The 23,085-nt window shown below is 63.8% G+C and overlaps 10 protein-coding genes across 10 annotated transcripts; 5 read left to right on the forward strand and 5 right to left on the reverse strand.

Annotated features, from left to right (window-relative positions):
* Positions 1-694: 694 nt before the first annotated feature.
* On the forward strand, positions 695-4,539 carry JCM10292_000103 (uncharacterized protein; the record flags this gene model as incomplete). Its single annotated transcript, XM_076647209.1, has 3 exons — positions 695-2,276; positions 2,344-2,615; positions 2,674-4,539. 3 exons carry the CDS (start codon positions 695-697, stop codon positions 4,537-4,539), a joined length of 3,720 nt encoding a protein of 1,239 aa, XP_076507136.1.
* Positions 4,540-4,690: 151 nt separating this feature from the next.
* On the reverse strand, positions 4,691-6,421 carry JCM10292_000104 (uncharacterized protein; the record flags this gene model as incomplete). Its single annotated transcript, XM_076647210.1, has 1 exon — positions 4,691-6,421. The coding sequence occupies one exon, from the start codon at positions 6,419-6,421 to the stop codon at positions 4,691-4,693; it is 1,731 nt and encodes a 576-aa protein (XP_076507137.1).
* Positions 6,422-6,588: 167 nt separating this feature from the next.
* JCM10292_000105 (uncharacterized protein) lies at positions 6,589-9,486 on the forward strand (the record flags this gene model as incomplete). The annotated part of the gene is made up of 5 exons (XM_076647211.1): positions 6,589-7,324; positions 7,387-8,438; positions 8,505-8,771; positions 8,847-9,328; positions 9,417-9,486. The coding sequence occupies 5 exons, from the start codon at positions 6,589-6,591 to the stop codon at positions 9,484-9,486; spliced, it is 2,607 nt and encodes an 868-aa protein (XP_076507138.1).
* Positions 9,487-9,815: 329 nt separating this feature from the next.
* JCM10292_000106 (uncharacterized protein) lies at positions 9,816-12,296 on the reverse strand (the record flags this gene model as incomplete). The annotated part of the gene is made up of 12 exons (XM_076647212.1): positions 9,816-9,927; positions 10,030-10,267; positions 10,323-10,433; positions 10,493-10,561; positions 10,620-10,712; positions 10,776-10,849; positions 10,921-11,298; positions 11,360-11,484; positions 11,542-11,687; positions 11,745-11,796; positions 11,868-12,049; positions 12,140-12,296. 12 exons carry the CDS (start codon positions 12,294-12,296, stop codon positions 9,816-9,818), a joined length of 1,737 nt encoding a protein of 578 aa, XP_076507139.1.
* Positions 12,297-12,998: 702 nt separating this feature from the next.
* On the forward strand, positions 12,999-14,303 carry JCM10292_000107 (uncharacterized protein; the record flags this gene model as incomplete). The annotated part of the gene is made up of 3 exons (XM_076647213.1): positions 12,999-13,614; positions 13,698-13,811; positions 13,870-14,303. 3 exons carry the CDS (start codon positions 12,999-13,001, stop codon positions 14,301-14,303), a joined length of 1,164 nt encoding a protein of 387 aa, XP_076507140.1.
* Positions 14,304-14,773: 470 nt separating this feature from the next.
* JCM10292_000108 (NAD(P)/FAD-dependent oxidoreductase) lies at positions 14,774-15,811 on the forward strand (the record flags this gene model as incomplete). The annotated part of the gene is made up of 2 exons (XM_076647214.1): positions 14,774-15,207; positions 15,274-15,811. 2 exons carry the CDS (start codon positions 14,774-14,776, stop codon positions 15,809-15,811), a joined length of 972 nt encoding a protein of 323 aa, XP_076507141.1.
* A 62-nt stretch (positions 15,812-15,873) lies between these two features.
* On the reverse strand, positions 15,874-16,818 carry JCM10292_000109 (uncharacterized protein; the record flags this gene model as incomplete). The annotated part of the gene is made up of 6 exons (XM_076647215.1): positions 15,874-15,879; positions 15,942-15,992; positions 16,055-16,310; positions 16,417-16,500; positions 16,672-16,687; positions 16,752-16,818. The coding sequence occupies 6 exons, from the start codon at positions 16,816-16,818 to the stop codon at positions 15,874-15,876; spliced, it is 480 nt and encodes a 159-aa protein (XP_076507142.1).
* Positions 16,819-17,339: 521 nt separating this feature from the next.
* Positions 17,340-18,951, forward strand: JCM10292_000110 (epoxide hydrolase family protein; the record flags this gene model as incomplete). The annotated part of the gene is made up of 7 exons (XM_076647216.1): positions 17,340-17,587; positions 17,666-17,965; positions 18,027-18,103; positions 18,162-18,309; positions 18,371-18,467; positions 18,527-18,570; positions 18,630-18,951. The coding sequence occupies 7 exons, from the start codon at positions 17,340-17,342 to the stop codon at positions 18,949-18,951; spliced, it is 1,236 nt and encodes a 411-aa protein (XP_076507143.1).
* A 117-nt stretch (positions 18,952-19,068) lies between these two features.
* YML6 (mitochondrial 54S ribosomal protein uL4m YML6) lies at positions 19,069-20,223 on the reverse strand (the record flags this gene model as incomplete). The annotated part of the gene is made up of 3 exons (XM_076647217.1): positions 19,069-19,910; positions 19,988-20,126; positions 20,188-20,223. 3 exons carry the CDS (start codon positions 20,221-20,223, stop codon positions 19,069-19,071), a joined length of 1,017 nt encoding a protein of 338 aa, XP_076507144.1.
* Positions 20,224-20,444: 221 nt separating this feature from the next.
* On the reverse strand, positions 20,445-22,951 carry JCM10292_000112 (uncharacterized protein; the record flags this gene model as incomplete). The annotated part of the gene is made up of 12 exons (XM_076647218.1): positions 20,445-20,820; positions 20,874-20,937; positions 21,001-21,059; positions 21,117-21,141; positions 21,198-21,243; positions 21,304-21,497; positions 21,553-21,682; positions 21,740-21,978; positions 22,045-22,308; positions 22,369-22,638; positions 22,697-22,782; positions 22,845-22,951. The coding sequence occupies 12 exons, from the start codon at positions 22,949-22,951 to the stop codon at positions 20,445-20,447; spliced, it is 1,860 nt and encodes a 619-aa protein (XP_076507145.1).
* Positions 22,952-23,085: the final 134 nt, after the last annotated feature.

Genomic DNA, 23,085 nt, shown 5'->3' on the forward strand with positions numbered 1-23,085 from the left:
GTCGCACGCGACGGGGCGACGAGCTGCGCGGCCCCACCCCGCTTCCGTCGCTCCCTGCCTCGCCGTCCTCGTCCGCGTTCGCAGACAGCGAAGCCAGAGATCTCGGAGCTACCGGGTTGCGTGCACCGTCAACGGTCGACTGCGAACCACCGTCTTCCGCGTCCACCGCACGCCCTCGTGCGATCCGAGTGACCGACTCGCATCGCCCCACCTTCGCTGCCTCGTCAACGCCCTCGGAAGCCAGGCACCGCCGTTCAGCTCTCTTGTACACCTCATCTTGACAGCGTGAGCCCATCCAGCGCCCTCCCAGCGTGCGCCGCAACGAGTTGACATCGCGCCGGTCTTCCCCAGATTCTGCCCCGGTCGTCGGGCACCGCGTCCGCTCTCCTCTCGCGCGTGAGTTGCGCCGCAGATGCTCGTGGTGCGGATATGCAGGCTGCAGGACGAGGGCTAACGGGCTCTGCCACCCCTGCTCTTCTGTCGCACAGCGCGCCGCTCGGAACTCGAACCCGGCACGATATCCTCAGGGCACCGCGATCGAACGCACGTCCGCCCGCCTCCACACTTTCACGCAAAATCGGCGCCGCTCTCGCCTCGACCCGCGCTCCTCCCTCGCTTCGGGCATCCATTCCTCCCCTTCTTCGCGTCATCTTGAGCAGCTTGAGCCCCCGCTGCCCTTCTTTCCCGGCCTCCCATGCCGCCAGCCCGACGCACGAGCGTCGGCACCGACCAGGCGGCCGCCAGGGACGATACAGCAGGCGGATCTGCAGCAGCGCGAGGAGGCCGGCCGACCAGAGGTCCCGGCTCGCGCGGCGGACGCGGCAGCAGGGCGCGCGGCAGGGGCCGCGGAGGCAGTGCTGCTGTGCCCAGGAGCGCTAGCAAAGGCGCATCCGACGCGCCGGGCGAGTCTGACGACGACGGCGATTATTCGCACTCCGCGTCCCCGCCAAGCGGCAGTGCTCGCTCGCGGCACCTTCCTCGCCCCGTCTCGCCCGAGCTGGGCGTGCCGCCAGCAAGAGCGCCAGCAACATCCTTGAAGTACGACATCGGTGCAGGGCGATCATCGTCTCTGTCGGTCGTCTCGAGCCGCACGCCTTCACCGCCTGCCCCAGCTCCCGCTCCCCCGTCTTCCTCCGCTCCCGATGCCGCTTCCGTCGCTGCTGCAGACGAAGCCGACGACGCCCTCACATCACCTGCATCAGCAGTGACTGCCCGTCCCGAAGCCGTCACTCCGACCGCTGCTGCAGATTCCCGTCTCAACCGGGATCCAGATGCCTCGGAACAAGCGCCCCGTTCTGCGCGCGCCACGACAAACGACAGCCTCTCCGAACTCGAGACGTCCGAGGATGAGCAGCGGCGTTCCGCTGGACCAGCGGACGACGATGATGTCGGCACGTCCGACGACGAGCCGCTCGCGTCGACGTCTGCGTCCTCTACGCCCGTCGCGAACCGGCACGCGGCGCACGCCTCGCCGACGTCGTCGCTCTCGCCCGCTGCAGCGGGGAGCGCGAGCAAGAAGCGCGGGCGCCCGCTCGGGAGCAAGAACCGCCGCCTGATGGTCAAGACGCCCTTGCCGCGGGCGCAGCGCGCAGCGGCCAAGGCCGACGCGGCGTACCGCGCACCGAGCGGGAGCATCGAGCCCGTTGCGGGATCTTCGGCCGCGGGCGCGGTCGCGGGAGGAGCGCCCAAGATGCGTGCGACGAGGGCCAATGTGACGCTCCCGCCGGGGTACATCGAGGGCGTCACGAGCTCGCGGTGGCCGAAGGCGCGGAAGAAGCGCGAGGAGGAGGAAGAAGAGGAAGAGGAGGCCGAAGAGGAGGATGGGGCCGGGGACGAGGAGCCAGAGCAGAATGAGATGGACGTCGAGATGGACGAGCTCGAGGATGACTTCGAGGCGGAGAAGACGCTCCTCGGCCTCGCAGCGACGACCACGCCGGCGGAGAGCCGCGCGAGCTCGGTTGCGACGGGCCTTGCGGCCCTCGGTGCAGCTGCCGACGAGCTCGAGGAGCAGAAGCCGCTGCTCGCTCCGCCCGGCAGCGTCGATCGCAAAGGTAAGGCCCGCGCGACCGACGCAAAATTCGACGACGACGCCATCTCGGTCAACGGCACGCTCGCGGCGCCGAGCGCGCCCATGTCGCGCGAGACGAGTCTCGAGGAGCGTTCGGTCACGCCGGCCACGGCACCGTCAGCCACGCCGACAAAAGGTGGGCCGAAGAGCAAGGGTAAGGGCAAGCGTGGCAAGAAGGCGCAGCCTCCGCCGGAACCTGTCGAACGAGGTGCGTCTCTCTAAGCCCGTTGCTCGGAGCGAAGATGTCGACTGACGCCCAACGATGGCCTGGATAGCCAAGCGACGAAAGCTCGACGTGCTGGACAAGGAGACTGCCGAGCGACTCGCTGCGCGCGAAGCAGCGCGGCTCAAGTTTCTCGACCAGCTCGACGCAGAGCTCGATCTCGTCGAGGACCGCTCGCACCCGCTGCTCGACATCACGTACAAGCAGTTGCGGAGCGAGAAGGCGGCGAAGCTGGAGCATCTGCGGCGGGTTCAGGCGGCGCGGGAAAAGGAGCTCGAGACAGTGCTTGAGAAGCGGATAGAGACGAGTTGGCGGCAATGGGCCGTACGTCTCAGCGGTCGGCTCTCTCATCATTATCCCGCTGATCTTGTCATGCACGCAGGATCGCAAAGACTCGCTGCGGATGCGACTGTACCTCGAAAACCATAGCTCGCTCAAGGAGCTTGTCGCCGAGGAGAAGGTCTTCCCGTTCTTCCGCGATCATCCGCTCTTCACCAACAACCACGACCTTCCGCCTACCGGCTACTACCGCGGTCCGCAGCGCGACCCAGCCTTCATTCCTCGCTCGATCATTCACGCCGGTCACTATGTCGAGCCCCCGCCGCTCAACCCTGCGCTCGAGCATGCGTCGTGGAAGCTCGCGCCCGAGGACATTGAAGCCGATCTCGCTCTCCTATACGACATCGATGACGAGCCGTTCTACGCGCCTCCGCCGGCGATTGTTGCGCCCCCACCTGGCGCAGGCATGTACGGGTACCCCCCGCCACCGCCGTTCTACTACGACCCGCACGCCATGGCGGCTCCGTACATGAACGCGCCCGGTTATCCTCTCGGCCCACCCGTCCCGCCACCAGGCGCTGCGTACCCTTTGCAGCCGTATTACGGCGGTGACATCCCGCCCGTCATCCCGCCACATCCTTCTTCGGTTGCTCCTACGCATCAACCGCCTGGCCCTCATCCCTACGCCCACGGCTATCCCTACGAGCACGCAACCGCGCCTGGGGCTGCTGCACCAGCAGTGACCCCGCTGGCGGCTGCGCCCAAGCCTCCAGTGCACGAGGCGGGTCCGCCCGCAGCTGCACGGCCGCCGCAACCGCCCGTCATGCCGGCGAAAGTACCCTCTGCTCCGTACAAGGCTGCTGCAGCGCCGCCGGCGAAGGTCTCTGCACCGCCGCCGACGACGAAGCCGGTCAAGCAGCCGAGTGCGAACGGCACGTCGCACTCGCACCAGCACCAGCATGGTCCGCACGCGCATGCGGCCCACCACCAACACCAGCACGCGCCTCAGCATCAGCACCAGCACCAGCACCAGCAGCATGCGCCTGCACACGCTTCCCCCCAAGCCTACCCGCAGAGGCAGCCGGCGTCTCCAGCCCGCACGCGCGATTCGCCCCACATCCACACTGCAGGACCGCCGGTACAGGCGCCGAGCGGGCCATCACAGCAGCAGCAGCGGTACCCTACTTCGACCCCCTCGCCCTTCCCCTCACTTGGCGCAAAGCCTCACGCACCTTCCGCGTCACCCGCGGCAGGAACGCCTGCTCACGCGACTGCACTGCCGAACGGCTCGGCCAAGTCGCCGCAGTCTACTTCCGCCCTTCCGCCGATGCACAGCGCTTTCTTCCCGCCCATGCCGCCCATTAGGCCTCCTGTCCAGCAGAACGGCGCGAACGGGACAAAGCCGGTCTCGTCGCAGCACCAGCACCAGCATCAGCATCAGCAGCAGCAGCAGCAGCATCACCATCACCACCACGCTTCGCAGCCGCACTCGCACGCGCACGGCTCCACTCCGCAAGGGGCCGCTTCGCAGCGGATCTCGCCCAGTTTCGGCGCACCAACGCTCCCGAGCCTCTCGCGCCGAACCCTCTCGCCACCGCACCCGCAAGCCGCGACGACACCCTCGTCGACGATGCAGCAGCTCCCACCACCGCGGACATCGGAACAGCAGAAGCGCGAGATATCGGAGCGCGTCCTCCCGCCCTTCTGGGCCGCGGCGGGGCCAATGCCTTCCGCGACGGCGAGCTCGCCTAGCGCTGCGGCGCCGGCGCCGGCGAGCGTCGGGCCTGCAACGGGTCTGCCGCTCCCGAGCTGGCTCAAGCCGCTCGGCCAGCACCCCAAGCTGCCGCACGAGCTGGCGCGCGAGCGCGAGCAGGCTGCGGCGGCAGCCGCCGCGACGCAGAAGGGCAAGCCGGCAGAGGTGGCCGCGGGCGGTGCGGGAGCGACGGGAGCGCCGAGGCCGTTCTGGTAGGAGCAGGAGATGGAGGAACGCGGAGCGCCTTTCGCAGGTCGGAGAGCGGTCTTAGCTGTTGTTGGTCTTTGGCTGTCGTTGGAGCGCAATCAAGCCGCTCACCGATCACGAATTGGGCCGCGGACACGAGAATGCGAGGGAGCGAGAGTGTCTATTGCTGTTCTGCCTCATCATTCTCCTCATCCTCGACCAGTATCCAGCTTGTCGCGTTGCCCGCCCACACCCGGAGCGCTGTGCCGTACCGCTCGTGCGCCGTGGTCGCGTGGATTGACGACGGCGGCCACACCCTCGTCGGCGTCCAGACGTCCGCGAGCGGCGCTTCTTCGGTGTCGCCCGCTTCGCCCGGCTCTTCTACGGGCGTGCCGCCCGCTGCGAGGCCGAGGTTCCCATGCTCGTTCCACCCCCAGGCCCAGACCTCGTTCGCACCTCTGCCGCGGTCTCCTGCCGCAGGCGAGACGAGCGCGAGGACATGTTCGGATCCGCAGGCGAGTTCGACCGTCTGCGCCAACGATCCGAGCGTTGTCATAGCGCCGTCGGCTGGTTCGCCCGCGATGCGAGGCGGGGACGAGCCATGCGTTGTGGGCGCGGACGCAGGTGAAGCGCCGGACGATGGGTGTTCCGGAAGCGGAGGGAGATAGATGCGGCTCACGCGAGAGCGCGAGCCCCCTTGCGATGCCTCGCTAGACCCGCTCGTCGCGAGCTGACCGTGCGAGTTGAGGCCGCACGCGAGTACGGCGGGCATGTCATCGGCTGTCGATGGCGGCGGTGGAGCGGCCGCGGGTGCGCGCGAGGCGCGCTGCTGGGCGGTGACAACGTAGGTGCCGTTCCAGGTGCAGTGGACGCTGGAGAAAGTGCATGTAGCCGGGTCGACGCTCGGAGCCGGGGAGGGGTTGAGAAGGTCGTTCAGCGAGAGGAAGTTGCGGTTTGACGGGCGGTCGTGATAGCCGATGCGCGCCATGCTAGCCGCATGCTTTGCTGACCCTGCTGTATTCGACGGACCTAGCTGGCCGTGCTTGTCCGACCCGAAGAGGTAGACGTCGTCCGATGCAAGTTCCTCCTCCACGAGGCCTTCGGCGAGTCGACCAAAGAGCACGGCGGTGTGATCCTTGCCGACTGCTACTGAGGTGATGTTGGTAGACGCGTATGGCGAGCGAAGCAGGAGAACGTTGGGCGTCGGCGTGATGCGCGGAAGAGGCCCTTCGGAGAGCGGTCTCGAGCCTAGTTGACCTTGCCGGGAGGCGCCCCAGCCGAGAAGGAGCCGCTCCGTGTTTTTGTCTGTGCCGCCTTCCGCGTCGACGTGCATAGCGACCTCGACGAGCGCAACGACGTGTCTTGGCCCGGCGCGCAATTGCACGACGCGGACTGTCGAGGATGCGGAGGCCTCGAAGGCAACGTCGATGGCTACGACACTGGTTCCGACGGCGGAGGCGTTTGCTTCGCCTCGCTCGCCCCAGTCGTTGGCACCCAGCGAGACGACAACGTCGGAGTGTGCCTCATCGCGAGATCGGAGGACGACGAAAGAAGTCTCCCACGACGCGGCAACCTCGCACGGGCGGTACTGATTCGAGCCGAGCGGTAATTCGAGTCCAGCGCAGAAGTCTGCGAGGTCGAGCGCCTCGAAAGAAAGGCGAAGGCGCGGGTCTTGCGAGGAAGCAAGTTGCCCGCGAGCGTTGCTGCCGGCGACGAACACGCGCGTTTCGCCCGCGTGGTCTCGCGCAAGTAGGAGCGTGTGGTTGGCGCCGCAGGCGACCTGCAAAGGCTCGTCGGCGCCGTCCGGAAGCGAAAGTCGAGTGAAGCGGTGCAAGTCGTCTGCGTGCGAGGCTCCGAGGTGGCCGTGCGAGTTGGACCCGGCTGCCCAGAGCGAGTACCGCGGTCGTGGCATGCGGTCTGCTGTCCCTGCTGCGCCCGCTGGACCCGCGAAGAATGCGCGTGACGACGGTGCGGCGCTTCGGAGAGCGGGGCAAGATCGTCTCTCGCTCTTCGCCTCGACCGCGCACAGCAGCGAGCAGCGCGGGTACCGAGTGGCTAGAGCCCACAGACTCGCCCAGAATGCACGCTGCCGCTCTCGGTGACCCCGTCGTCGCGCGCCGCCCCCACCCGGTCTCATCCTCCTCGGCCGCTCTCGCGGGTGCAGACGGGCGCGAACCGCCGACGGTGATGCATGCAGACGGCGCAGTGGACTCGGCCAACGATGCGGACTCGCTGCACCGCCCGGAGTCTGCTGAGCGCACCGTCCCGCACGCACCGGGACCTGCGTCCGTCCCTTCCGTCCCCTTTGCTGCGTCGAGACAGCAGTCAAGCAGCGCCTGCGCCTCGTCGTCACCGTCCAGAGCACTCTCGCGTCTCTGGGACCGCTTGTCGCCGCCCTCGCTGCCGTCGCCCTTCTCGTCCGCATCAACTCCTCCTTTCCCCTCTGCTTTCCTCTCGCCTCAACCAGCCGACAACGCCTCGTCTGCACCTCGTTCGCCAATCAGCGATCTCTTCGGTGAAGCCGGAACGCCGCGTGCCGTCGTCAGGCCCGAGCTCGAGCAGCACGACTCGGCTTCGCAGCTTTCGTTCTCGCTCCGCCGCCCGTCCGTCACGGCAATTGCGCCCGATGCGCGTTCCAGCACCATGCATACGACGCTTAGCAGCTCTCCGGGTGCCTTCCGCCAAGCGTGGGAATCGCCTTTCCGCTTGCCGATCATGCCGTGGAAGGGCAAGGACCGCGAGGAAGAGTTCGCAGAGGATGCCGAGATGGTCGATGATGAGGCGTGCTTCGTCGACGGCTGGGAGGGCAAAGTCGGTGCGTAACATGCGCGCAGCTGCGCACGAGCGCTTGCTGACCGCTAATACTGTCGTGCCCAGACTTCCTCGTCTCGTTACCCTCGGAGCTCGCCCTCAACATCCTCGTACAGCTCGACTTCCGCTCGGTCCTCGCGGTTGGGGGCGTCTCGCGTGCCTGGCGCCAGCTCGCATGTGATCCGCTGCTCTGGCGCGAGCTGTTCCATCAGAATCCGCGCTGGCACATCAAGCCGGGGGTCTACCGCGAAGCCGCTCGCGCCGCGCACGCTGCGCAATCTGCAAGCGCGTTGAACTCGCCGACCATCACGCAGCACGCGTCGAGCGGCTACTTTGCCGACCGGCCCGTGATGCCCAACCTCAAGCGCGCTGCCAGTAGCTTCGGGCGAGCCGGAGCAAAGCGCATCGTCACGGGCGTTGATCGCGTTCAGCAGGGTGGTGCCGTCATCGGCCGTAAGATGAGCGAGATCGTCGGCGACCTCGGCGGGCTCTCGCTCATTCCAGGTCAAGCGGGCATGCTTGGCGCCCTGTCTGCGAACTCGTCGCGCGCCACGTCCCGTGCTGCGAGCCCTGAGCGTGCGGGAGCGACGACGCCTACTCGCCCGCCCGTAGCGCGCCGCGTGACGGCGGCGGCTTCCTCGCTCCTCAGCCTGTCGACTGCCGGTCTGCCTTCGACCTCGACACTTCAGACCAACGCCTTCGCCAGCCCGCCATCTGCAACCCTCTCGCGCGCTCACTCGTCGAGTGCTCTCTCGACTCTCGCTTCCATGACCCCTCGCCGCTCTGCAACCACGACCTCGTCTGCTGTTCCGCCCCCTTCCGCATCCACGTTCACGCCCCAGACGCCTTCCGCCTCCTTCGCCTCTCCCTTCCGTCAACCCGCCGTTTCTCCCTTCCCTTTCCCAGCGACACCCGGTATCTCGCACCTCGCCGACGCGGACGAAGCGACCCTCATGGCGGCCGCCGGGCTTGCGCTCGACTGGCCCCGCCTCTTTCGCGACCGCTGGCTCCTCGAGCGCAGGTGGGACCGCGGTAAGCCGAGCTGGAGCTGGTTCGAGGGGCATACGGACAGCGTGTACTGCGTTCAGTTCGACGAGCGCAAGATCATCTCTGGCTCGGTCCGTTTCGCTCCGTTTCTAGCGTGCTCAACTCAGCAGTGCACTGACGATTTTTTGTCTCTACAGCGCGACAAGACGATTCGAGTTTGGGACATCGCGTCGGGCGAGACGACGGCGACGCTGACAACGCACGAAGGCTCGGTCCTTTGCCTCCAGTACGACGACGAGATCCTCGTCTCGGGCTCGAGCGACAGCCGCGTCGTCGTGTGGGACCTCGTCGGCGACGAGGGCGTCGGGCGCGCAAAGTACGAGGTCGTCCAGACGCTGGTCGGCCACGCCATGGGCGTCCTCGACCTCACCTTCGACGACAAGTGGATCGTCAGCTGCTCCAAGGTGCGATCTGACCCGCTTCTTTGGCTCAAACGCCGACACGGGCAAGTGCTGACTCTTTGCTCGTGCTGACTTCAGGACACGACCACCCGCGTCTGGAACCGCGAGACCGGCGAGCTGTACCGCACTCTCCAGGGTCACCGCGGTCCGGTCAACGCGGTGCAGATGCACGGCGACCGCATCCTGACGGCGTCGGGCGACGCGCTCATGAAGCTGTGGGACCTGCACACCGGCACGACGCTGCGCACCTTCTCGGGGCACACGCGCGGCCTCGCGTGCGTGCACTGGGCGCCGAGCGGGACGCACTTTGTCTCGAGCTCGAACGACCGCACGATCAAGCTGTGGAACGCCGACTCGGGCGAGTGCGTGCGCACCTTCTCCGGCCACACGGACCTCGTGCGCGGGCTCGCGTGGGACGAGAAGAGCCGCCGCGTCGTCAGCGGCGGGTACGACCGCACGACGCGCGTGTGGGACGCCGAGACGGGCGAAGAGATCCACCGCTACAAGAGTCACTCGAGTCTCGTTTTTGACGTTGCCTTTTCGGCGAGCGCCATCGTCAGGTGCGTTGCGTTCACTGTCTCCGGAGCTCGCCGCTTTGCGCTGCGGCCTTGTCGTAAGGTGGCGTGCTGACGCAATTCCCTGCTATAGCGCCTCGCATGACCGCAAGATTCTGCTGATGGACTTTGGCGCCGGCCTCGACGTATCCAAGTTCGCGTGAATGTTCTTTTCTGTCATTTTGTCCTGTTCGGCGCCTTCTTGCGCCCCTGTATGCACATCATGTTGTGCCGCATTTGCACCCCTCGTTCGTTGCATTGGTTTGCATCGCCTCGCACTGGCCCCGTCTTGCTTGTCTCGCACACCCGCCCACTCTCTATCTAGGCTCTGCTCGCAAATCTTTGCAACATCTCGCGCAGGTTTTGGCTGTCCCCGGTAAGAAAGCGATAGCCAATTTGTTCATTGCGACTTCTTTGAAAACTCGGCTCCACGGCTCTGCTCTCTGATGCATGGAATCCCACGTGAGGGAAGGAGCGCTCACTGATTGAGCCCTTAGATGCCAGGGACGCCAGGCTTGATGACGCTGCCGCCAAGGTGACCGCAGAAGAAGCTCGACGCCTCGTTCGGGTCGCCCTTGCCCTTGTAGATCGCCTGTTTGGGCCAGCTGCAGCCACGACAGTGTCAGCATCGCTTGCTGACAGCTGCAAGCGAACGTGGAACGTAGACGTGTCACAGCGCGGCGGAAGGAAAGCAAAGCGGGACGTACACGCAGTGCGGCCGGGTGAAATCGACACCCTCGGTCTTGTCGTCGTCGGTGTACTTGACGCCGATGATCTTCTCGGGTGCCTTGCCGTTCTCGACCCACTCGATGAGCGCGGCAACGATGTCGTGCTCGGTGTCATCCTTGAGCGGGAGCTGACGACCCTTGAGAGAAAGAGGCCTCTCGCCCGCTCCGCCAAAGTGCCAGGCGCCTGGGCCGTTTTGGCAGTGGCCCATGCCCGGGACTGCTTGTTGTTGTCAGCAAAGAAGCGTGAGAAAGGCAATAGAAGCTCAAGGCACCTGTGAAGAGGCGGTAGTAGTCGTCAAAGTCCTCTGGGTAGCCCATCGCCTGGTACACGAGGTTACGGTACCAGATGGAAGATTCGGGCGGAATGATTGTGTCGGAAAGGCCTGGGCACCCTCTCTCGTCAGTGAGGTGCTCGAGGCGCGTCCACAGCAGTTGCACATACCAACGTAGGTCAAAATCTTGCCGTGCTTGAGGAAGTCAGAAATGTCGGGGTTGTCGGCAGTGATACCGCCTGAGCAATGACAGAGACGTAAGTGCTGACTCTCATGTCAGAGAGAGGCCGTGCTCACCCGGGTTGGTCTCGACGGCTTGCCGGACAATCTTCTCAAACTCGGCTTCGTCGGTCACCGTGAAGTTGCTGAGCTCGGTAGCGTTGACGACCTCTGCAGAATCAGCGGGGATGAGAAGCAGGACCACGTTTTGAGATCAGAATTAGCGCACTGCACGGCAGCGGTGGTCAGTTTTGCGGTACGCGGGAAGTGCGGACGGGTTTGCGCACCGGTATTGGAAGTAGTCTGGCCTGCAATGTGCCGGGGCAAGCAAATCATTTGGGGTCTGCGCGGTCAGAGAAGCCGGGCAAGGGGAACGCACGCAAGACTGTACGGCGTGCCCGTGACGGCAAACGACGGCAACGCCTCGGCACCGGGAAGGTAGTTGAAGTAGATGAACGAGTTGTTGAGTCCGTACCAGTCGTTGTACAGGAGATTCATCTTGGCGATCTTACCCGCCGACAAGCAAGACGAGCTGTTCGAGCCGGCCGAGTCACATGCAATCGGGCGCAGATCGGGCTTGCACTCGAGCGGGCTCGCAATGAGGCCGTCCTTGAGACCGTCGATCTCGTCGCACTGTTCGAGGACGACAGCGCCAACGTGGTCGAAGTCGGCGCGGGTAAGGTAGTCGGGGCCGTCCGGCGGGTTGATAATGGCGTTGATGCGCCAGATCTGGGCGGAAAGGCGGTCCCAGAATTGACTGCATGTGTGGAAGTGTGTCAGGGAGAGAATGGGAGCTGGAAGAGGCCGGAGGAACGAACGCTGCAGCGCCCGCAAGGATGCCGTCGTAGTCGTTAGGGTACATCTGCGCCTCCTTGAGGCCCTGCTTTCCGCCGCTCGAGCAGCCCATCCAGTAGCTTTTCTTGGCCGCCCGACCGTAGTAAGCCTGTCATGAAACAATGTTTAGTCCTACGCACGCAACCTTGACACGCTTCAAGCGCACCTCGATGATCTTCTTCGAGTACACCGTCGTGAGGTGCACGGCGCGATAGCCAAAGTCAACTTGTGACTCGGGGTTGTTGAGGGCAAACGTGCCGTTGCCCGAAGCGCCGTGATGACCCGTGTCGGTCGAAGCGATGGCCATTTGGTCTGTCGATCGAGAAGGTGAGCTTTCGAAGCAAAAGCAGTCAGATCAAGGGGACTCACGACGCGCAAGAGGGCCCCACATGTCTGGGAAGTTGACGCCGCCGGAGTCGCCCTTCAGTTTAGAGAAGGTCAGCGAGTCTGTCGCTGCAGGAGACTCGCTGCAGGGTGGGAGAGACAACTCACCCCGTTGCCAGCCATGCCGAAGCGACCGCTCCAGACATCGGCAGGCGGGAGCCACACCTCAAACTGCACCTTGTTCTGCTCCGAAGTATGGATGAAAGCGCCAAAACGGCAGAATTCGGGTAGGTCGGGCACGGGTTGAGGGTACGCGATCGTCGCCCACTTTGTCGTGAGGTTTGTGCCCGCTGCATGTAGGCACAGATGAGCAAAGATGTGTACCACCAGTCAAGCCGGAGCTTAAGCAGGACAAAGTCGCATAATGTCACGAGACGTACCGGGATAGTCCTGGGCAATGTAGACTTCGAGATCGGACAAAAGCTTGGGCGCAACCTCCCACAGGTCGTGACAGGAGGATCCGGTTGATATAGCGGCAGCGGAAGCGTAGCGGGCCGCCGCTGCGAGCGCTAGCATTGTCGAGAGTAGCGAGTGCATTTGCCGCAGAGCGCGTCGTCGTCGTCGTAAGGATGCGAAAGCAAAGAAAGCAGCGAGAATGCAGTCGCGAAGGCGATGCTGCGGCGGGGTCCACAGAGCACCGGTACCGATAGCCGCTCGCCCCACACCCCTTTAAGTTTGTGGTGGGTGAGGGGAAGGTGGTTGAGTCGGAGAGCAATTGAGCCGGTGTGACTGAGCGGGGACGAGGAGAAATTCGACCGCTGCTGCCCGAGCCCGGTCGCGCACTGCGGCTCACGCCGCCCCCTCCACCAAATCCGCCCTTACAGTGGGTCGACGGGACGATCGACCAAGCGGTTGAAGTCATGAAGCGGATGCAAGTACGCCAGACCGCCGCGGGAGGGGCTCGCTAGAGCCAGGCGAAAAGTTCGCTTCTGTGCAGTCCAGCTTTCAGCACTAGCCACAATCGTATGACAGCGTCGGAGGTGAGGGAAGGACTAGCAAAGGTCTGGGCAAGTCGACGCCGCTGATGACGGAGGAGGGGGAGTCCGCGTTTGGTCTGCGGGGCATTTGGCAGCGCGTCGCTCCTTTGCAGAGTGCAACAAAGTGTTACAGAGCGGCTTCAGGCTCTCGAACGCCTCTCTGCCGGTGAGACTTCTTCGGGGCGGTGCAGGGGTGGCTCGTCGCCGTCGCCCTCGTCCGCACGCTCTCGTCTCGCTCACACCGCGTCCGCTCCGAGAGACCATGGGCCTGTTCGACAGGAAGAAGAAGGAGGCGATTCCCGACGTCGGCGGCGCGCAGGACTACTCGCGCTCGCGCCAGGGCCCGCCCTCGGTCGCTCCGTCGTCCGCGTCGACCTACTCGCAGGGCGCGCCGCCCTCGTACCGCACCGCGCCGAGCTACGTTGGACCCAGTCAGGGCGGCGGCGGCTATCAGAACACGAGCCACTACAATCGACCCCCACCTCCGCCTCAGCAGGGCTACGGACAGCCTCAGCGTCCGCCCGCCGAACCCGTCGGCGCCGGCAAGGCAAAGGGCTCGTGGTTCGGAGGCAAGAACAAGGGCAAGGAGGAGGAACAGCAGCGCAACGAGCTGTTGGCCGGTGCACCCCCGCCCGGGCAGGGTCCGCACGGCGGTCAGTACGGCGGCCAGGCAGGCCCTCAGCAGCCGTATGGCGGCTACGGCGGCCAGCAGGAGCAGCAGTACGAGGACGAGGAGGACGAGGAGGTCGAGGGCATCAAGCAGCAGATGCGCTTCGTCAAGCAGGAGTCGCTCGCTTCGACTCGCAATGCCGTCCGCATCGCTCGCGAGGCCGAGGAAACGGCGCGCGCTACCCTCGACAAGCTCGGCGAGCAATCAGGTATGTCTCGCTGAAGTCGGCTCCGTCGAGCCGTCCTGCACTTGCGTGAAGTGGTCGGACTCACCTTTCCTGGCCCTCACCAGACCGCCTCGGCAACACCGAGCACCATCTCGACCTCGCCAAGGCGCACAATGACCGAGCGGTCGACGAGACTAAGGAGCTCGAGGCGCTCAACCGCTCGATCTTCCGTCCGAACTGTGAGTTCACTGCCCTCTACCTTCTCGTCGGTACATCCTGACCTGACTATCTCCATAGTCACAATGAACAAGGCGGCCAAGCGCGATCGCGAGGAGCGCCGTTTGCTCGACCGACACAACGCCGAGAAGGCCGAGCGCGAGCAGGTCCGCCGCGAACAGTACGAGTCGCGCCAGCGTATCGACGGCGCATTCAACTCGATGGACCGCGCCGCCGAGTCGGACGCGATGCGCCGCGCGCGCGAGCACAAGCGCCACGGAGAGCGCGCAAGGTACCAGTTCGAGGCGACGGCGAGTGACGACGAGGTCGAGGACGAGATCGACGACAACCTCGACGAGCTCGGTGGGCTCGCTGGGCGCCTCAAGACGCTCGGCATGGCCATGGGCAGCGAAGTCGACGCCCAGAACAAGAAGCTCGGCAAGATGGCAACCAAGGTCGACACGCTCGACAACAACGTTGTCCGCTCGACCCAGCGCCTTGGCCGTGTCAAGTGAACCTTGCCCTTCTGCCGTTCCATCTTTTCGTTCCCTCGAGTTTCTGCGTCTTGTTCCTCATGTGCCTGTATCACTCGGCATTCTCGCGTTGTCTCTTGCCCACCTTCTGCTCCGCACTGTCGTTCGTCAAGTACTCTCTTCATCTCGTCAGTTCCCCGCGCCCAGACATGCCTGCAAGCAACATTCGCTGTTCCCTCCCACTGATCACGTTCTCGAGAACTCACCCTCTGTGCGGAGACGGCTTCGAGGTGAATTTGAGCGCCGTCTATAGCCGAGGCCGTCTATAGCCGATGACTGGGCGTCGCGCGCTCGCGTAAGATCCCAGTCAGACCCTCTCGTGCCGACCCTGACTGTACCCTCGGCACCTTTGCGGTTCTCGCTGCAGGCAGACAAAGCCGTGCGAGCCTTTGCTTTTTTTCTCTTCCGCTCACCCAAGCGTTCCGCTTCTCGTGCTCTCTCGCCCGTCTACGATGACATTCCTCGCTCAGACTCTTGTCGACGTTGTCATTGTCGACGGAGGTCCAGCCGGTCTCGCCGCTGCCCTCGGGGTGTGCCGTGCCGCCCGTACCGCCATCGTCTTCGACAGCGGTCACTACCGCAACGAGGGCGTCTCGCACTTCCACACCTTCCCTGGCCGCGACCACACGGACCCGTCTGAACTGCGGGCGGACGCTCGACGCGAGATCGAGACACGCTATCCGGGCGCTGTCACGTTCATCCAGGGCGAGGTTGTCGAGGCGAAGAAGGTCGAAGACGGCTTTTTCGAGCTGCGCGACGCGGTCGGCAGGCTGTTCAAGGGCCGCAAGCTCGTCTTGGCGACGGGTAGTCGGGATATTCTGCCCAGCATCCCCGGGTACGTCGATTGCTGGCCTGGCCAGATCTACCAATGCCTGTTCTGCGACGGGTGAGTCTCTCCCCGTCTATGGGTCAGTCTTTGCCGTTTGGATCTCACGTTCAACCATGTCTGCAGCATCGAGCACAAGGGCACAGCGACGGCGGCAGGAGTGCTCTGCCTCTCGCCTGACAGCTTCTCCCATGTCCCCTTCAACGCCCTGACGGCGAAACGCTTCGTCCCCGCCGTCACCGTCTTCACGAACGGCAGCATGTCGGACGACAACCCGCGTCTTGCTTCGCTTTTGCGCAAAGGCCTCGCAGTTGATCACCGCCTGGTCGCGCGCATTGAGAAGCTCGCCGGGGATGCAGAAGAAGGTCTTCGGCTGCACTTTGTCGACGGGCCGCCAGTCGACCTCGCCTTCCTTGTGCACAAGCCGCCGACAGAACTCTCGCGCGCGAGCGCACACCTCGCGTCGCAGCTCGGCCTCGAGCTCACGCCCGGCGGCGAGATTGCGCTGTCGAATGCGTTCCAGCAAACATCTGTCGAAGGCGTCTTTGCCGCAGGAGACTGCGCCGACCCAATGAAGCAGGTCGTGCGGGCAGTAGCGCAGGGCGTGACTGCAGCGGGTGGTCTGCACAAGGCTCTCGTGGACGAAGAGCTGGGGGCAGCATGATGGGTACGTCGTTCTATATACTGCAAGCTTGTCCACTGGTCGACTGTACATTCCCTGAACGCTTAGAGCTGCTCGCAAGTCTGGCTTCAGTCCTGAGATAAACGTAGTGGAGCCTCGCGGCAGTACGCACCGTCTCCCAGCTCATGTCGATGTCTTCGAGCGTGCCTCGCCCCTGGTAGATCTGCAAGCACAGATTGTCAGCATAAGATACGTGCTCTCATGAAACCCTTCATCACGTCCTACCTTGTCGATGTTGGCCTGCTCGGGCAGCGGGACTCGCTCGCGCGGCTCCGGCTTGTCCAGTGCAAGCTCACGCCACTTCTCGAGGTTCTCGCGCTTGTAGCCCTTGGCCTCCTCGTTGCGCTCCCAGTGACCGTGGCTGAAAGACATGAAAGTCGTGATGCGCTTTTGGTCGATGTCGAGGCAGAGCGAGACGGTCGTGCCGGTCTCCTCCTGCCAGCTGATGAGCCAGATGTTTGGCCTCACTCGTTGGTAATACCTGAGGTTGTATGGAGTCAGCTCCTGAGGTATTGACGGCGGCACAAGCGCAGCGGAGGGTAACAACAACATGTTACCCCTTGGCTCATCAGCGCAGACGGACTCACGCGGTCTGATAGTTTCTACGACCATTCATGGGTCCGCCATGAATCGCGTAGACAATGCGCTCGTTGTTCTTGACCCAGAACTCGCTGCAACGTTGCAAACGTCGGTCAACCTTCTCAAGTCGCGCCGAAAACAATCAGCAAACGACACGCACTACTTCCACCTGCATTGCCGCAATGTCCGCAGGTCAGAGCAAAGAAGAAAGCAAAGACATGAGCAAGAACTCGAACGGCTCGATCGTCGGAGCGAGCACTCACCCGTTCTCATACGTGTCTGCGTGCGCCATAGCGGGTCAGCGCTTTGAGCAGAGCCTCTGATATCTAATCGGAGTGCGTACACTCAAAGTGCTTGTCAAGCAGCTCCTCCTCGAAGTGCTCCGGAAGAGGTGGTGCCGCAGGTGCCATGCTGTAGTAGTGCTCGTTCAAGAGAAGGGTAGCGGAGCAGCGTGCAAAGCAGAGCAAAGAGGCACTGCGTCACCGAGCAGCCTGCACGGTGTGCGATCGCAGCCGGCATCCAGCCTGTTCATCCGGCCAGAAGGATCCCGACTCGGCTTCGGCGAACAGCAGTGTCATCATACCCTCGGCCAGCAAGAACCGCCAGTGCGTGCAGATCGCGCAACTGCCGCGGCCCGTGGCAGACTGAAGGTGCACCGTCCTGCGTGCCTGGGCGACCGATAGATGAGAGGGTCGACACGGAGCCGAGTTGGTCAGGGCGGACGCGGAGGTGATGAGGATGGCCGCGAGTGTGAGGGGCTTAAAGCGATGCCCTGCAGCGTCCAGCTCTCTTGTAGTGCACATGCCCGGGTTCACAACTTCAGCAAATATGGGAATAGCAGACCGGTTGAGCGGCAAAGTTGATCGCCGAAGCACCACAGTGCCTTGGCAGCGACTGTGCGACGGTTCGTCTCCCAGCTAGACGCGCTACAATGACTGCCCATTCCTTTGCTGCACCGCCTGCCCCCTACACCATCGACTTTGCGCCCCAGGTGGACGACCTGCACCGCCGTCTCGATGCCGCCCGCTGGCCGGAACAGGACGTGGTGCCCGACGATGTGGATTACGGAGAGCACGGCGCATTCGGACTCGGCGCTGGTCCCAGCCTCGCCCTCATGAAGGAGCTCGCACAGGAATGGAGGGGCCAGGACCAGAAGCAGCTGCAGGACCACCTCAACTCGTACGTGTCGACGACCGGCGCTCGCTCTTTTATCGGGCCACTTGGGTTCGCACGACTGATAAGGTACTCCTCTCCCAGCTACAAGAACTACCGCGTCGAGATCGAGGGTCTCGACATCCACTTCCTGCACTACCCGTCGTCTCGTGCCGGCGCGTTCCCGCTCATCCTGTGCCACGGCTGGCCTGGCGGCTACCACGAGTTCCTGCACGTCCTGGAGCGCCTCACGGAGCCAAAGGATCAGGGGTCGCGGGCCTTTCATGTCGTCGTGCCTTCCATGCCGGGTTACGCCTTCTCCTCGCCGCCCAAGACGGCCAAATGGGGCATGGAGGACACGGCTCGTGTGTTCGACAAGCTCATGACGGGGCTAGGCTATGTCAGGTGCGCCTTCTCGCGTGCTGTCACTGTCTGCACGGCTTGACTCCATCGACTCGCTTTTCAGGTATGCCGCCCAAGGCGGTGACTGGGGGTCTATCACGGCGCGCTGCCTAGGCTCGCTGCATAAGGAGAACTGCGTCGGCAAGTCATTGAAATGGTAACCTTGAAGCCGTTCAGACTAACCCGTCTACTCCTGCAGCTGTCCACCTCAACTTCTGCCCGGTTCCCCCGCCGTTCCCGCTCAACATGTTCAACCCGCGCACACTCTTGGACTGGATGCCTCGCTTTGTCCTGCCTGATGAGCGGAGGGCCAAGCTTGAGCGCGGCGTGGCCTATATCGAGCGCGGGTAGGTTTCTATCGCAAGTCTCGCCGACGCACGAGTTCAACTGAACCCACCTCGTCTTCAGCTCTGCCTACTACGCCATGCAGAACTTGACGCCGCGCACGCCTGCGTACGGCTTGAATGATAGTCCGATTGGTTTGCTGGCGTGGATTGGCGAGAAGGTGCGTCCGATCCGCTTGCACCTTCATTCCTGCCGAGACTGACAACCTATCCGTGGCAGATGATTCCGGGCATTGATAAGGCTGTCAAGCACCCGAACGCAACGTTTGCGCACCTCTCTTGCTTACACATGAACCGCAGACTCACTTTGCCCGTCTCTGCAGCCTCAATCGCGAAGCTTTGTTCACGACACTCTCGATCTATTGGTTCACGGGCTCGATCGGCTCCTCCTTCCTGCCGTATGCTCTCAATCCTCACTTCGGCACCTTCCTCGTCTCGCCACGGCACCATTTGCCGAACTTCGCTCTGTCGAACTTTCCCGACGAGCTCTTTACGCCGGAAGAGCGCGATGCTCGCCGGACCGGCAACTTGCGGTGGTACAAGGATGCAGAGGATGGGGGGCACTTTGCTGCGCTGGAGAAGCCCGAGGTCTTCGCCGAGCACGTGAGGGAGGCGATGGGAGTCTTGCTGTCGGGACAGGCCTGATCGCCGCATCAAGCGCCCCATTCTCGCATAAAGCGCCAATTTTGTAGATACGAACGCCAGATGCTCACATATCCTCTCGCTGGGAATGTCCGCAAAATGAAGAACGGGAGTCTACGGTTACACGCGCGCCTCCGCGGGCTGCTCCTGCGCCTCGACCGCGTAAGCCTCCGCGAGGGCCTCTGCCTCTGCCAAGTCTGCCTCGTCAAACTCAAAGTCCTCCTCGATGTCCTCCCACGGCTCCTCGACAAACGGGCCGAACGGGTCGACCCGCTCGATGACCTCGTCGACCGCATCGAGCTCGATGACAACCTTCCTCCGCTTGAGGACGTCCCACACCGTCATGTCGCGCACGTCGGTGACGAGGGCGACGTTCGGGAGGTTGCCCGCCGCGAGCTCAAACGCGACGCGCGGCTGCTCCTCGCCGCCGACCGACGTGATGAAGAGCGCGTCGAGCCAGTCGCGCTGCGTGAGCTGCTGATTGAGCACGCGCGTCTGGGGCGCGGCGAGCCCGAGCTTGTCGACGACGACGAGGTTGCCGGAGCGCCACTTCTCGCTGAGCGACACGCGCAGGCCGAGCTGCTCCTCCTTGCGGTTGATCTTGCGCTTCCACCCCTCGGGACCCTTCGGGCGCGGACCGAACGCCCGCCCGCCGCCCTTGAGCATGGGGCTGCCGCGCGAGCCGAGACGCGCGCGACCGGTGCCCTTCTGCGGCCGCATTTTCTTGCCCGAGAAGCTCACTTCCGAGCGGTTCTTGGTCGACGCGGTGCCGGCGCGGAGAGACGAGAGGTGCGCGGTAACGATCTTGTGCAGGAGAGAGGGGCGAGAGGGCGTGTCGAAGAGAGGAGCGGGAAGAGGGACGACCATGGCCTCGGGCGCGGCATCGGTGGCAGACGGAGACGAGGCGGGGTAGAAGGGCGCGAGAGGAACGTGGACGAAGCTGCCGACCGCGCTCGCAAGCTCTGCGCGGAGTGAATAGCACACAGTCAGCCGCTTGAATCCCCCGCCCAAGCGAGATGAGGGAAAGAGTCGGGCGCACCTGCGGCGTCGATGGTGGCAGCCGGAGAGGCCGAAGACGAAGCTACTGGTGCTGCTGGTGCATCCGCCGAACCCGCAAGCGGGGCCAGCGACTCGACAGCCGTCGCAAGCGCACGGGAGGAAGAGGCGAAGACGGAAGGCTGCACAAGGACGAGGGCGGTCAGCGCGATAGGCTGGAGGTATACCTTGAGCTCTACTGACCCGCAGGACCCTTCGTGTTGCTGCAAGGAACGACATGGCGGCGTGGGAAGGGCGGACAGTCGGCGCCTCGTCTGCCCGCGACTTTTCGAAGTCGGAAGCGCCAAAGTCGCAAACCCTCTCGCGAGCTGTGCTGATCCGCTCGTTCGACCCATAAGACACTGATAAACTGCACGCAAAACGAAATCTACCGAAACGAGGGTCTGCCAGAATATCCACCTCTACGAGGCCAGCCTCGACTCTGCCCGGCGAACGAATCCTCACTGCGGCCTGTGCGGTACGTCGAGGTTCTTCTTCCTCGGTGTGCCCTCGCTGTCGTCGTCGGTCCCACCCTCAAACGTCTCGGGCCACTCGACGAGCGTCGGTGCCGTCGAAAGCGCCGGCGACGGCGGGATGCTCCCTCCTCCCGCCGCCGCAGGCTGCGAGGGCCGGCCCTCCTCGAGGTAGACCTGCTTGTCGAGCTTGAGCGAGATGGCCCATACAGCCCACGAGCCGTAGACCTGCGTCGTGAGGAGAAGCATGCCGATGAGGTAGACGACGACCGAGAAGTAGACGTCTGTCGGGACGGCGGTGAAGTGGACGAGCTTGAGACTGTGCTCGATCAGGAGATAGACCGCGAAGGCGAATTTGCAGAGGCTGGTTTGTACTGGGTCAGCGCCAGGTACGAGGACGGCGCGGATCAAACGCACAGCGACTGGACGGCGGCAAAGCGCAGGACGCGACGAGTCCAGCGCGCGCCGCACTCGAGGCGGTCTGTTGTGCGTAAAGCAGGATGTGAGCCCCTCGTAGCGGAAGTGAATGCTGCAAGGAACGTACACATGAGAAGGCCGATGAAGATGGACTGCTCGGTCGTCGCCTGGAAGAGCCAGATCGTCCTGTTGAGTGTAGACAATCAGAGTCTGTCTCTGCTATACGGCAAGGGGGGAGCGCACCCGACGGTAACGATGGCGGGATGGTCTTGAAACGCGAGAGACGTCAGCAGAGGAACAACAGTGTGGCGCAGCGGGACGCACAGGTCTTCTCGATAGCAACAAACAGCGAGAAGATGGCGAGCAGAGTCTGCAAAAGACATGCGAGGGTCAGCCTCTGCGCATTCTCTGCTCGTGCAACTGGACATACGCAGATGTGGTGTGCGAGCAAGGAGGGACGGAGGAAGTCGCGGTAGGCCATCTCGAACAAGTACAGCGCCGAGATGATTGCGGCGGTCAGTGTGATAGCCTGGACCACGCGCTGACTGTACTCGTGAGCGAGGACGGGCGATGCGACGAGCTGCAGAATGAGGGCGACAGTGGTAAAGAACGTGTTGAGTAGATCTGTGCCATTCGTCTGTCAAGTGACTGCTGAGTTTGGACAGCGAGGCGTACGTACAGGTGACCGTGTTGCGCTGGTTTGCCGGCGAAAGCTTGCGGTACGGCCTGGACCACCGGGACAGACCCGCCTCGCACGCCTTTGCGCCGACGTAGAGAAGGAAGAAGAAAACGAAGGTCGGGACCGAGAACTGCAAATGGATGTCAACGCCGGATCCATGGGCTGACGCCAAAGAAACGAAGCGCACGAAAGCGACGGTAGTCGGGAACACCAACGTCAGCTTGACCTTCCCGAGCTCCTTGATCGACCGCTCCGACAGTCCGTGCATGTCGCGGTCGTCCCACGTGACGTTGAGCGCGACGAATGTCTGCTGGAACGGGAACGCCTGCGTCACCTCGCGGTAGTCGCGGTCGATGCACATGTCGCCGCCCGACGGGCCGATGTGCGCGCAGTGGACGTCCGGACGGAACGGCACCATGTTGCGGTCTGCATTAGAAAGGGTATCATGATGGATGAGATGTACAGGAGTGGGAGAGCGCGAGCGACACGTACGGATGTAGCGGCACCACGTCGTGTCCATGCCGCCTTCCCAGCCGTTGCCCCACTGCCGCTCCTCGGCGAGGAACGAGTAGCACTGGTCGTACGACTCGTACTGCTGGTTTTCGCCGACGCAATACTCCATCGCGGTGGGGCAGATGTCGGTCGCCGCCTTGCGCGCCATGAGCGCTGCCTTGTCCGTCGTCTGCGGGTCGTACGTCTCGTTGAGCTCCTTGGCGATCTGCGGCGAAACCTGGTCCATGATGTACTGGAAGGTCTCTGCGGATTCCTGGTAGTCAGCAGGTGTCGAGGTGCAAGCTGCGCAGAGTCGAGACGCACGAGCCCAGCGCCGGAAGACGGCATCGTACGAGATCATCTTCAGGTCATCGTTCCAGGCCGTCGTCATGTCGACCTGCGTCGGGACGCTCAAGTTTAGGGTAGGGTAGTCGACTTCCAAGATGGCGGAGAAGTAGACGATTGGCGGCTCGACCACGAGCGTCTGGATGGTTTGTCGCGCGGGATAGCCCAAGATCGACGTGCTCGTCTCGTCGCGAATGTTGCTGAAGAGGCCGAACAGGTACTCGATGTTGAGCTCGGCGCTCTCAAAAGCTGCGAAGTCAAGGCGAGATGAGCGTGGGAACGAAGGGCAAAGCGTCAAGCCGCGCACTGGTGGTCACGTCAACACGGCCGACCATGTCGTCGGCGAGGCTGTCGCTGCCACCGCGCTCCATGACCCTGCCTGGGTTCAGGAAGCTGCGAGGCGAGCCGAAGAGTCAGGTCGCCGCCGGAAGCCTTTTAGGGGGATCTGGGCGCACTCGTCCTGGAAGCGCTCGAGCGCAGCGAGGTACTCGTGAGGCTGGCGAAGTGCCATCGCCGCGGGAGCTGCGAGCGCCAGGCTCGCGAGGGTAACGAGCGGGAGCATTGCGACGAGTGTGGAACGAGAGAAGAGGAAGCGAAAGTGCGAGTCGAGAGTGGCGAGCGCGCTATCGGGCGGTCTGCCAGGGCCTCAGCCTCCCCCGCTGGAGAATCCGAGCGAGATCCATGCGCTGAGCGCAG

This window comes from Rhodotorula paludigena, assembly GCF_050403205.1.
Source record: "Rhodotorula paludigena JCM10292 DNA, Rt_paludigena_JCM10292v1_ctg8, whole genome shotgun sequence".
NCBI lineage: Eukaryota > Fungi > Basidiomycota > Microbotryomycetes > Sporidiobolales > Sporidiobolaceae > Rhodotorula > Rhodotorula paludigena.